General features: G+C 43.6%; 1 protein-coding gene across 3 annotated transcripts in view; it reads left to right on the top strand.

The window, feature by feature from the left end:
• Nucleotides 1–13,959, top strand: part of NF2 (NF2, moesin-ezrin-radixin like (MERLIN) tumor suppressor) — a 484,134-nt gene that overhangs the window by 166,048 nt on the left and 304,127 nt on the right. For all 3 annotated transcript variants that reach the window (XM_086943228.1, XM_086943229.1, XM_086943227.1), the window contains exons 8-9: nucleotides 12,537–12,671; nucleotides 13,628–13,702. In XM_086943228.1, the coding sequence (XP_086799354.1) occupies nucleotides 12,537–12,671; nucleotides 13,628–13,702 (210 nt within the window). The remainder of the gene's footprint in view (nucleotides 1–12,536; nucleotides 12,672–13,627; nucleotides 13,703–13,959) is intronic.

Raw genomic sequence — 13,959 nt, 5'->3', positions numbered from 1 at the left:
TAAAGAATGTTCTTACCGTAAGTGGAACGTCTAGTTTAGCATTGTAATCGTCATGCGGTCTGGGTAAAAGGAAGACTCGTAAATTTCGTCGTGATCAACTTGACAATCATCTAGGACGAGTTTTATACCTTTGCAAAAAGTACAATGCTGCACCAAAACAAGGAATGAGCATGGATAATCTCACTTCCCAACAGGTAGCAACTTCCAGCTCTGATATTGACTCTCCAGTAACGATTCAAGAAGCAAACACCTCATCATGCAAGGTAAATTTTTATGAGTAAGTTTTACGCTACCGGCTCGGTATAAGAACATCAAACATCCCCAAAACTACAGCTTTCTCAGACCCCCTTCAACACAAACCAGCACAATCCTCAACACCAGGTGTTGCCACTCTAGCTATGAGGAAGGCGTTATAAGAGTACCACCGAGATTGACAACTTAGTAATCAATTTATCCTGTATCAAGCTGTCCGGATACAGAATTGAATACACTTAGCAAGGGTTTATCCTTTTATCCCACAGCCCCCAGGAATTTAATTAGGGCCCAAATCAATCTCTTCAAATATAAATTGTGTGCTTTTTTGCTGACAGACCATGTAGACCTCAAACCCTGTTGAGAATTACTATGTCCGATCAATCTATCCAAGACACTGCAAATGTCAACTTATTGTTAACCGTGGGCAATGAACTCTGCTCTGCTAGCAGAGGTTGCGGAGATTTGTTAATTGAGGATTACATGGAAAACACAGAATTCATTCAAAAATTCTGACTCCATCCCGTAGTGGAGTTTGCTACTGCACCCACAACCCTTTGATAAAACAACTTTACCTTTACATGCTAAAAAGCATATAACCAATTCACAAAAGTGAACTTTGAAAAATACCAGCCAATGAGAGAGGTGAGGATTTTGGGGTCACCCCTAACGTAGGGGGAGGGCAAGCAGATGCCTTGAACACAGAGCATATCATGCTGAACGATTCGGTGGTGGTCCTATCCTCCTAGGACCACCCCAAGCAAAGTTATGGGCACAAATTCAATGCCAACCAAAGGCACAGCAAAGCATTATGGGGCGAGTTTCTAGAGTGCAGTGAATATTATAGTATTAGCTCTCAGCTCAGCCGGAGAGTCTGCCCCTTGAGGAATGTTTTAATATTGGATACTATAATATTCACTGCACTCTAAAATATCATCCCATAATGCTTTGCAGGGCCTTTGCTTGGGATTGTATTTTTGCCCATAACTGTGCTTGGGGTGGTCCTAGGAAGATGAGGCCACCACTGAATCATTCAGCCTGATGTGCTCCTTTTGTTCAAGGCATCTACTTGGTTCTCTCCCTAGGTTAGCGAGGACCCCAAAAACATCACCTCTCTCACTGCTTGCTATATTTTCATTTTCACTTATTTTCACTTTTGTGAGATGACTATATGCATTTTAGCTTGTAAAGATAGAATTATGTTCGAGGCATATGAGCTGCAGATTGTACACTTCGCATTAGATCGCCACCTGGTGTTGGGCTCGGATGATTGCAGGTTTTGTTGTCTTGGAAGAAGTCTTTGTAGTCACGAGATAGGTGACTCCTCCCTTGGACAATACTGCACATGGGCATCAGCTCCATCCTTAGATTGTTTTTTTCTGCCACTGGGTTCGGATGAAAGTTTCTCTGCTCCAGCTAGAAAAACACTTTTCAAGCACCTCGAAGCGCAAAAACGTCCTCAAACTTCTACAAACTACCTTCGACATCGACTACAATAGTTTTCAACGCCATCAGTTCGATTCCGGTCATCCACGCGGGCCGTTGGGCCTATCGACGCCGTGCGGCCTACACCTCATGGACAGAACTCTGTTCAAAAGATGCCCGGTATGTCGAGCAAAGTTTCCACATAGCGATCACCACGAAGTCTGCAACCTCTGTCTATCGCCAGAACACGACGAATCGACCTGCACAGCCTGTGCATCCTTCCGATCAAAGAAAACCATCCGGGATCGGAAGGCCCGTCGACACGAAATGAGGAGATCAGCTCCTGACACCCGCTTCGAAAGCCCTGCCTTTGAGCCCGGTCCCGAAGAAAAAAACTAAGCCTTCTAGTGCCTCGGCACAAAGCAAGCCGCATATGCCGATCCCACCTCTTCCATCGGCACCAAAACCCAAAGCTAGCTCGGCACCGAAACCAAAGGATGGCTCTGCACCGACACAGAAAGACCTCTCGGCACCGAAGCCTAAATCGGCACCGAAACCGAAAGAAGTACCGGCTCTGAAGCTGTCCACTCCTAAACATAAAAGCGTGAAGCCATCGTCTGACGCCTCGAAGCCGACGACACCAGCTCGCACACTGAAAACACCTTCTTCAGTGCCGAAGCCCACAAGGCCTGATTCCGATGTGCCCGAGCCCTCGGACCTGCCTACCAAGCCGAAAACAACACCTTCGACACCAAAAACTATGCCGAAGGATGTTATAGCACCTCCCAAGGCTAAACACACAAAACAACCTCTGATAGAACCGAAAAAATCGACGCCCAAGAAGGTTGTACATGAGGAGGAACTTTTCTTGCCAGATCCTTGACAAAAGAAGTTCTAAATCGGCCCAAAAACAGGTCATGTAGAGGCTACACCTCACAAAAAGAGACCAGCAGATGCACCAACCACACCTGTGGTTCCTGCCAAGAAAAAGGACTGTGCTACATCCCCTATGCACTTTTCCTTTCCTATACCTCCTCCTCCTTCTTCTCCTGTTCCTCTTCACATATCACCTCCAATCTCTCCTGCACATTCTCCACTTTTATCATCACATTCATCTGAACATGATGATGATGAATATAGTCTGGGTGGAGGGCATGATATAGATGAGCCTTTCTCATACCCCGTGGATGACGTTATATGGGACTTGCCAAACCCACAAAATGCGCCTGATATTCCTGACACACAGTTATTCCCTTCAAAACCTTCCCCTTTAGAGGATAACATTGGTTTTGGTCATTTGTTAAACAGAGCTGCTGCTTACCATAAAGTCACTATGCATTCTGATGAGACTGAGGATGATTATCTCTTAGATACCTTTGAACAGTCTCAACGGTCTGTTCAAATTCTTCCCATGATTAAAGGGGTCATCAAACATACTCCAGAGGTATTTAAAGACCCTGTACGCACTACAGTTTTGAACCCCAGAATTGAGAAAAAATATAGGCCTGCACCCACAGACCCAGTCTACATTAAAGGACACCTACCATTAGATTATTTAGTTGTATCCAATGCTAGGAAAAGGGCAAATTCTCAAACTTCTCGCGAAGCACCCCCACCTGACAAAGAATCCAAAGTAATTGATGCGTCAGGTAAATAGCTGCACAAGCCACTAACCTATGGCGTATAGCTAATACACAAGCCCTCCTCTCTTGTTACGATAGGGCTCATTATGATCAATTAGAAAAACTACTTGAACACCTACCAGATCAATATAAAGCTCAGGCAACTGACCTCATACAGGAAGGCAAGTTCATTTCAAATGCCTCAATAAAATGTGCATTAGATGCGGCAGACACCGCATCTAGAGCTGTGAATACCAGTGTCATACTTAGGAGACATGCGTGGCTACGCATTTCCGGGTTTAAACAGGAAGTGCAAACTGCCATTTTGAACCAACCATTTAATCAGAACCAATTATTTGGCCCAGAAGTGGACACTGCACTCGAAAAAATGAAGAAAGATCTGGACACCGCCAAGTCTATGGGGGCTTTACAGTCCTCACCAGCTAGAGGTTCCTTTCATTGTTCCTTCTACAGAGGAGGCTCCAAACAAACTGGAGCAGACGCTACAACATCTTTAAAATCTCACACACAAACATCCTCTAACAAGGGATATTTTAGAGGAGGATACAGAGGCAATAATAACAAAGGAAGAGGTCGCGGTAACAACAGCAATCGATCCTCTTCCTGCCTGTTTGGAACTCCATTACAACAGACAAGTGGGTGAGACAGATTATCCAACATGGCTACTGCCTAGAACTTACAGCAACCCCTCCACACATACCTCCCAGGCAGTGTCCAATGTCTACAGACCACCTGACTCTGCTCCAACAAGAAGTTCTGTCACTTTTACAAATGATGCCATTCAATTAGTTCCTTTAGAAGAACAGGGAACAGGGGTTTACTCGCTGTATTTTCTAATTCCCAAAAACGACGGGACACTAAGACCAATTCTCGACCTCAGGCCCCTCAATCAGTACATACAATCAAATCATTTTTATATGATCACTCTGCAACAAGTGCTCCAACTACTGCAACAAGGCGATTTCCTTTCAATCCTACACCTAAAGGACGCCTACTTTCACATTCCTATACACCCTGCTCACAGGAAGTACCTACGGTTTGTAATGAAAGAACAACACTATCAGTTCAAAGTCCTTCCATTCGGGGTAACAACAGCACCACGCGTGTTCACAAAGTGCTTAGCAGTAGTAGCAGCACATCTCAGAAGGCAGCAGATACATGTCTTCCCTTATCTAGACGATTGGCTCATAAAAACCAAGTCATTCAAACAATGTGTCCAACACACACATCAAACAATTCAAACGTTGCACAACTTGGGGTTCACGAACAACTACACCAAGTCGCACCTGCAGCCTTCTCATGTACACCAGTATCTAAGGGCTACAATAGACACATCTACAGCTCTAGCGTATCCCAGTCCAGCAAGGATACAGAGCATTCAAGCCTTAGTCACAGTCTTCCAACAACAACAATCTCTGCAAGCCAGAGTGTTCATGAGACTAAATAGGCATGATGGCATCTTGCATCTTCATAGTACCACACGCACGATTGCAAATGCGCCCGTTACAAGAGTGCCTAGCACAACAATGGAACCAGGCTCAAGGTCAACTAACAGACTTTGCGTTGGTGGACAGCCACACGCATCGCTCTCTGCAATGGTGGAACAGCAAAAACTTGACAAAGAGGCGGCCGTTCCTCCTACCTGTTCCACAGTTAGTGCTCACAACAGACGCATCTCTCACACAGGATGGGGAGCCCATCTCTTACATCACACAACTCTAGGTCAAAGGAACAATCAACAAAAACTGTGCCATATCAACCATCTAGAGCTGCTAGTCCTATTCATAGCACTCAAGACTTTTCAAGTACAAAACAAAGCTGTCTTAATCCGGACGGACAATATGACAGCCATGTACTATATACAAAAACAGGGGGGAACACACTCTCTGCAACTGTCCCAGCTTGCACAGAACATTTGGAGATGGGCCATTCCTCAAAATATACATCTGTTGGCAGAACACCTTCCAGGAGTTCACAATCGGATAGCAGATCTGTTAAGTCGGCAGTCACAACAGAAACACGAATGGGAACGACATCCACAAGTTCTTCAGCCATGCTTCCAGAGGTGGGGTCATCCACACATAGATCTGTTTGCCACCCACGAAAATGCAAAATGCCCAACCTTCGCCGCCAGGTTTCCACACCCATTGTCCAAGGGCAATGCGATATGGATGAACTGGTCAGGCAGATTTGCATACGCTTTTCCTCCTCTCCCACTGATTCCATTAGTAGTGCGCAAGCTCAGACAACAGTCTCTCAAACTAATCCTGGTAGCTCCCACATGGGCACGCCAACCGTGGTTCACCACACTGCTGGATCTCTCTCTGGTTCCACATCAAAAGTTACAGCTCACACCCTCCCTGTTAACACAGAACCATGGAGAAATCAGACACCCAGACCCAAAACAACTGAATTTAGCGATCTGGCTCCTGAAGTCTTAGAGTTTGGTTATCTAAACCTACCACCAGACTGTATGAACATCATTAAAGAGGCTAGGAAACCCACTACCAGAGCGTGTTATGTCGCTAAATGGAAAAGATTTGCAATATATGGCAGAAATAATCAAATTGATCCCCTGGATGCTTCCATCCAGAATATCATTTGTTACCTTTTACATCTACAAAGGTCTAATTTAGAATATTCTTCCATACGCCTGCACCTTGCAGCAATTGCAGCGTATTTACAAAACAGACAACATCTGTCTCTCTTCAGAGTGCCTGCAATCAAAGCATTCATGGAAGGATTAAAAAGAATAATCCCACCCAGGTTGCCACCTTCTCCTGTGTGGAACCTGAACATTGTCCTTACAAGACTCATGGGACCCCCTTTCGAGCCTCTACATAAATGTGAACTGCAATTACTAACATGGAAAACAGCTTTCCTTGTTGCTATTACCTCTCTTAGAAGAGTAAGTGAGATACAAGCTTTCACTATACAAGAACCATTTTTTCAGATACATCCTAGCAAAGTGGTTCTTGGGTCTAATCCAAAATTTCTTCCTAGGTCATCACTCCTTTTCATTTAAATCAATCCGTAGAGTTACCTGTGTTTTTCCAAAACCCTGACTCTATAGCGGAAAGGGCTTTACACACTTTAGATGTTGAGAGTTGTTCTATACTTTATAGATAGAACTAAATCTTTTAGGAAAACAAAACAACTGTTTGTATCTTTCTCTCCTCCACACAAAGGCAACCCCATCTCTAAAGGTGGGATCGCAAGGTGGATTGTAAAGTGTATACAAATATGCTATCTAAAGCCAAACTGTACATTAAAAGTTCCTCCTAGAGCGCACTCCACTCACAAGCTAGGAGCCTTTATGGCTTTCTTAGGAAACATACCCCTAGAGGACATATGCAAGGCAGCAACTTGGTCTACACGACACACCTTCACTAAACAATATTGTGTTGATGTGCAAGCCAAGCAGCAAGCTGCAGTAGACCAGGCTGTCCTTAAAACTCTTTCAAACCACTGCAACGGATACAAGCCACCACCGCTAAGGGAGACACTGCTGTACAATCAATGCTAAGTGTACAATCTGCAGCTCATATACCTCGAACAGAAAATGCTACTTACCAGTATGCATCTGTTCTTGGCATGTAGAGCTGCAGAGTTGTACACGCCCTCCCGCCTCCCCGGGACTTGTATCCGTTCCAATTTTTCATCTTACTTAGATGCACACGCATGGACATCCTTTTTTCTTTACTTATACTAACTCCATCATTTCCCATCATGACGATAAACAATCTAAGGACGGAGCCGATGCCCATGCGCAGTATTGTCCAAGGGAGGAGTCACCTATCTTGTGACTACAAAGACTTCTTCCAAGACAACAACAACCTGCAATCATCCGAGCCCAACACCAGATGGCGATCTAATGCTAAGTGTACAACTCTGCAGCTCTACATGCCAAGAACAGATGCATACTGGTAAGTATCATTTTCCTTATTGTTTAACTAAATGTACTGCTTGTTATATTTTCATTTTCACTTTTCTGAGATGACTGTATTTTAGCATGTATAGATAGTTATTTGTTATTTTACTAAAGATATGTGAGATTTCTGTTTTATTAATATGCATTAATTGAAATGTATGCAAAAACTCTGGAGTAAGCTACTGCTCCCACAATCCTTTGACAAAACAACTTTCCCTTTACATGCTAAAAAGCATATAACCAACTCACAAAAGTGAGCTTTGAAAAATATCAGGCAATGAGAGATGTGATGATTTTGGGGTCCCCCCTAACTTAGGGGGAGGACCAAACGGGTACCTTGAACACAAAGAGCATATCATGCTCAACGATTGTGGTGGTCCCATCCTCCTAGGACCACCCCAAGCGTAGTTATGGACAAAAGTACAATGCCATTCGAAGGCCCAGAAAAGCATTATGGGGCGAGATTCTAGAGTGCAGTGAATATTATAGTATTAGCTCTCAGGTGAGCAAGGAGAGCCTGCACCTTGAGGAATGTTTTGATATTGGACACTATAATATTGACTGCACTCTAGAATCTCGTCCCATAATGCTTTGCAGGGCATTTAGTTGGGATTGTATTTTTGCCCATAACTGTCCATGGGGTGGTCCTAGGAGGATGGGATCACCACCAAATCGTTCAGCATGATTTGCTCTTTGTGTTCAAGAAAGTAGGTACGAAGTTCCTTAATGGGTCGTGAACCACAATATGTAGGTTTATTTGGGATAATCAGACTATGTTGTTATAGGAGAAAGGAGGAGGGGAATTCCTCCTTTTGGACCTAGGGCCCTCACACACCCACCAAGCTAGATATCATGCTTCATCATATGGGCCTGCTCCTCGTTGGGTCGGCGCTGCAAAACCCGATGGGCACCCATAAAGGGGCTCTTTATCAGAGATCTTTTGTTCCTGTCGTATAGCTGCTGTGACCATCAAGCGCCTCGGATTTGATGTTGGGGTGTGGGATAGAAGTGTGCACTGAAACCTGTAGTCTACAGAACTTTTGTTTAGCTACAAGTGCCCAACTATCAGTTGACAACACAGATGAAATACTCGGAGATTTAGCCAAATATATTTCTGGTGGGGGTGCATCAGTGACAGAAGTATCCTCCAATAGGCTATAACGCCCACCTGTACCCACAGAACCTATATATCTGTTGTTTTAAGTGCGGGTGGGAGAGTATGTAGGTTTTTCAAAGTGTGCATGTCTGTGTGTGTGGCTGTGTCTGTAGGGAAGGTAGTCGGCTGTCTGTGTGTGTGTCTGTATGCATGAGTGGAATAGTTGTGTGTCTGTGTCCATATGCTTGTGTTTTTTTAGTTGAATGCATTTGGATGTGTACTCCTTTGTCTGTTTGCTTTCATGTGTCTGTCTCATATGTTCTTTCCTGTATATGCCCTCGTGTGTGTCGGAATGTGCAAGTGTGCCAGTGAGTGTGTGATGAAGTTCTGCACAGTCTGTGTACCTGTGAGTTCTCATAGCTTCGTGTTTTGTCCATGCCGTTCTGCACATTTTTTGTGTGTACTAGGTTTGTCCTTTTTCTCTGCACCACTTTCACCCTCCCCCCTCACCCCCCCTCTTGGCCTCTTCCAGGCTCTGATGCTTCGGAACTGCTACTGTTTAAAGGGAGGCCTACCCTCCCCGTTCATTACATTGTATAAATGCACTCTGGTCATTATCTTCTCAACTCAATGAGATTAGGGCAGAGAGGCCAGGCAAACTTTGCGCCCATCAATGTCCCATGGAGCCTTGCACAGATAGCTTAATAGCACTTCGGGCAGATCTTTAACGGGGCATAAGGGGCCTCAGCTCAGGTCCTGGACCACCAAGGAATGTGTGCGTCCTCAGAACACGAACACACTTGCCAACACTTATCCAAATGTACACTGACTAATACGGGTACAGAGATACTCGTTCACACATGCATTGCCTTTGTATTCTGTTCGGCATACCCTTGCACACATGGAGAAACAGACAAACACACAAACAAATGTATGTGGAAGCCAGCGTAGCAGCTATCTGACTCAGCGCTTAATTTGTGCTGGTGGTTGCAGGAGATTGTCACAGGCAGGGCTTAAAGTATTTATTTATTTATTTATTTTTAGAGTTTTCTATAGCGCGAACTTGAACCGATTAGGTTATCAGAGCGCTTTACATAGCAAGAGTTACATGTTATCACAGCAGTTTACATAGAATCAGTTACGTTGCACATTTCAGGATCTTGAACCGATTAGGTTATCAGCGCGCTTTACAAAGACAGCATTCGATGTCCAGAGCCCTCCTCCGCCGTGTAGCGGGGGACCACTTCCAACCCTCCGAAGTCGTCGAGCTGTCGGGACTAGGCTCCTGGAATGTCAGCTGCCCCTTTACAAGGCACTTTACATAGAGTCAGTTACGTTACACATTTCAGGAACACATTTCTTTCTGCTCTAGTGAGTAGGGGTTATCACTTCACACGGGGGAGGGGAACACATGGCTATATTCCAGCAGTTTCACAGTCGATTAGTCGTTAAGGCTATAGTTATAAAGACAGGGAGGGGATACACATGGATACAATCTAATAATCACATAGGATACTAGTCGTTAGAGTGGTCTTCTATCCTAACAGGAGGGATGTGACTGGAAGCACTCTAAGGGTAGTATATAGGGGTGGTAGAGAGTACAAAGGACCACTGCAAACACTACACTAGTACCAGCATAGAGGAGGGGTGGGTGGGATGCAAGGGTCCGGAGGGAAGGGCTAGAGTCCAGCGCAAACTGTCCGAGCAAACCACAGCATTCCCAGCATAGATGAAGGGTGGCTAGGATGCAGGGTACGGAGGGAGGGTCTAGTCCGCGAGAGAAGTCCTCCAGAGTCCACCAGGGCACTATCCTCCGCGTTCGTGTTCATGTGCCCGGAGCCTGTGTCTGCCGGTATGATGAAAAAACTGGCGGGGGTGGTCTCTCGAAGGGGCGTGGCCAATGTAATTAAGGGCGTGGTTTAGAAACACGCTAAAACTCTGTACTTAGCATAGTGCGCCGCCTGACTTATTTTGCGGTTTCTGTTATTGCATCCAGATATACGATACAACAAATAACATCATACCTACACCAAGGCAGGACTATTGACTTTGTCAATGGTTGTTACTTGCATAAGATAAATAAGCAGCAACCATGGCTTGTATATAAAATTGAAAAAGCTTCCACTTAAAATCCTGGTGACACCACGACAATGTTGCTGCTCCCGAGTTTCAAAAAGAGAAGGGAAATCCTGAGAGAAAATGACTCTTTAAAGGAATTCCCTTTCCCTACAACGCCCATCTGACATGACGTCATGCCTAACTTCTCCACTAGTGAGAGGTGAGCAGTGTGAGCAGCGCACATCCATGTGCCTGCTGTCACTGCAGTCCGGAAAAAAACGAACCGCCTGTGCCAGGGCACAAAACAGAGCCCGATGGAGACCCTTTTTCGAGGCCCCGTTTAAAAAAAATGCCGGTGCTCAACACCGAGGAGACCAGGACCACTTAAAGCCCTGGTCACAGGCATTCATTGTGTGTTTTTTTTTTTTTTTGGGGACAAGGGCTTATTTATTATCTTTCGCATAGAGCAAGAGCGAAAAAGGTTGAAAATGGCGAAAGAAAGAGAAAGCATTTGATACAAAAACAGTGACAAAGGAAGAAAGTAGGGATAAAAACCTGTTAGAGCGATATTAAGAGACAGGAAAAAAAGTCGATGGAGAAAGAGACATAAGGTGGAATCAAGAGTAGGCAGCCTTGGTGCACAACAACCCTGGGCTTCAGAAGCCAGGCAGCAGGCATCCTTTAAAAATCTTTAGGACCCTACACTTTTTCGTGTATTTATTTTACAAATTATCCACCATGCAGCTGGTTTCAATGCAGGCAGTATTGACAGTCAGGTTGATCAGAGTTGATGACCTGCATATTAACTGTGTGTATCACTTTCATATAGATGGCCAGTGTTGAACACATTCATATATAAATATATTTTTATTTTGGGGGGTAGGCGCGGGGAGATTATGTGATTTGCGCAGACTCACAGGATGTGGAGTCGACCCCGAGGCTCGAACCTTGGTTTCCCAGCTCCAAAGTCGGCAGTCTAGCCGTGAGCCACATCCTGTAGCATACAGTATGAGAAAACATTTTATGAAGCGATACAATTACGAGCTTCATAAACACAAGTAAATAATAAAATAAGCAAAGCATTGCATAAGTGAGTTTATGTATACACCCACTTTTTACATATAAAAATAAACTTGTCAGGGGCTTAAAAAAAAATCCTGTTACATCTTGGCAGTGTAAGCAAGTATCAAACAGATTAGCTGAGAATTTCTGGGAGCCAGAGGCCAGCAGACCAGCAGGCCGGTCTGGGGCAGTGAGACAGTAACACACTTTTGTTGAAAGAACCAATAAAGAACTCTGCGAAAAAAAAGTATCATTTCAACCACTGCACAGCTCTACAAGTTGATCTGAAACCGGGAACTTCACTACACAACACATACAATCCATAACACATGGTTAAAAGACATTGTCATTTCCAAAGACATTTACAACGCCAATAGCTCTAACTTAAGCAAATGCGAGACCTGTTGTATTTCCAATCCTTGTTTCTTTTTCTCATCTTTTCACCATGCTGCACAGCATCTTGCTGTGCTCTACAGCATGGCTAGAAAGACAGTCAGTCAATAGAACCCAAAATTGACACCTATTGATTGGCTTTGCCAATGATTTTTTCTTTTTGTTCACTGTAGCACTACAGACCGGGACCTATCATATGCAAATATTATTGGCCCTTCCATAAAAAACACAATAGCTTACTATTCCGAAGGACTTAAACCAGTAGCTCGCTGACTTGTAGTAATCAAGTTGCACCTTATTGATGAGAACTAAAATAGACCAAAAGATGGCTTTGGTTGCTTGTGTTCCCATACAGTGTGCACATTACAGTTGAGACTGAACAGTCACTTCTAGAGTTGGCCACAACTGATTTTTCCTCTCTGTAGTGGTATAGTGATCAAAGAATAATGATCTAGAATGCTGCCAGAAGTAATTACCAGGGCTTAAATTCACTCAAGCATTTCATTCATGACATTTTGTAAAGAGGTTTTAAACTAATGTAAACCCTATTAAATTAGGACCTCATTTTCTTATAGGCTTGTTGTTGAGTAATAATTACATTTTCCTTGCAATTGTGAAAGACTAAGGATCAGTGACATTTTACTTGTGTTTTTAATGGCTTTTCTATTCTTCACAGAATAAAAAGGGAACTGAACTTCTTCTAGGTGTTGACGCCCTTGGACTCCACATTTACGACCCGGAAAACAGACTGACCGCAAAAATCTCCTTTCCCTGGAATGAGATTCGGAACATCTCATACAGCGATAAGGAGGTAAAGGTTGTTCTTCCTACAGAAGGCAATCCTGCCATTGATAAAGGGGTCTTGCCAGCGTAATTACTTGTCTGAACCTTTCCTGCTATGTCTTTTTGCTGTATTTCTCATTTTTCCTTCCTGCAAAGGAAACTTTATCAGCTCGACCTGTAAAGATCAAGTCATACATGACCCTAATGTGTCTTATAGAGTTTGCGGGCGTTGGATGGTCCACATTTTGGTAACTGGTATTGTACTTTAGGTGACAGATATTGTATTTTCATTAGATAGCAAAGACCTGTCCCTCTTTATTTACCAATGTGCTATATGCAGCATGAGGGGGCATTTTACATGATTGATTATGAAGTCATGCATAATGTACATAGTGAGGGAAAACATTTATCAACTATTCATAGCATTGATTATAGGGGCAGATCGATATGTCAATTTATGGTCATGTGGCTAAAAAAAGTGACTACTGGCTGAGCAGGAGATATGGGTTCAGAGTGTTGGCAAGAATGTGGTTTGGAGCAGGAAGTACATGCATGTAGCTTTTGTGTTCTTTTCTTTAATGTTGAAAGAGTAACTGGACGTATGAGTGCCAAGGGCAGTTTGTTTTCATTTCTGGGTCCAGGGAAGAAGAATGCTCACTTTGTTGTTCTTTGAAAATTGTTTTGATTTTGTATTCTTAAATTTTGCTAGGTTTATCGAAGTTACGATAGTACAGGGATGAGAGTGCTTGGTGAAGTGTGCCTTTTACTATGGATATACTATCCTCAGGTAAATAAACGATCTTGACGTGGGAAACATGGCCTCTCGATTAATAGATTTTTACCATGCTTAAGCATTTAGACTTTCTCCCCATTGCTTCTCCTTGTGTGAGAATGATCTAGTGTATGTTTTAACATTGGGCAAGACGATCTTTAATGTTATCTCTTTGCATTTGTGTTGATGTTTTACTTTTTGCTCTCTTTCAGTTCACTATTAAACCACTGGACAAGAAAACAGATGTCTTTAAGTTCAATTCTTCAAAGCTGCGGGTTAATAAGTTGGTGAGTTCTTCGCATTCTGAGATTATATGGTCAGGTTTTGATGACAAAACTGTAAGTTCGAGGCATGTGAGCTGTAGATCAAATGCAATGCATAGATCACCATCTAGTGTTGGGTCCGGATGTTTGCACTTTGTTTTTCTTCGAAGAAGTCTTTCCAGTCACAAGGTAGGTGACTCCTCCTTCTGGTGATAGTGCTCATGGGCATCGATTCTATTGTTAGAATGCTTTTTTCCACCATCGGGTTCAGATGTGAAATG

This window comes from Lissotriton vulgaris, chromosome 11 (genome assembly GCF_964263255.1).
Source record: "Lissotriton vulgaris chromosome 11, aLisVul1.2, whole genome shotgun sequence".
NCBI classification, from domain to species: Eukaryota; Metazoa; Chordata; class Amphibia; order Caudata; family Salamandridae; genus Lissotriton; species Lissotriton vulgaris.
Note: the sequence above shows the minus strand (reverse complement) of the source record. Positions and strands in the feature narration are given on the sequence as shown.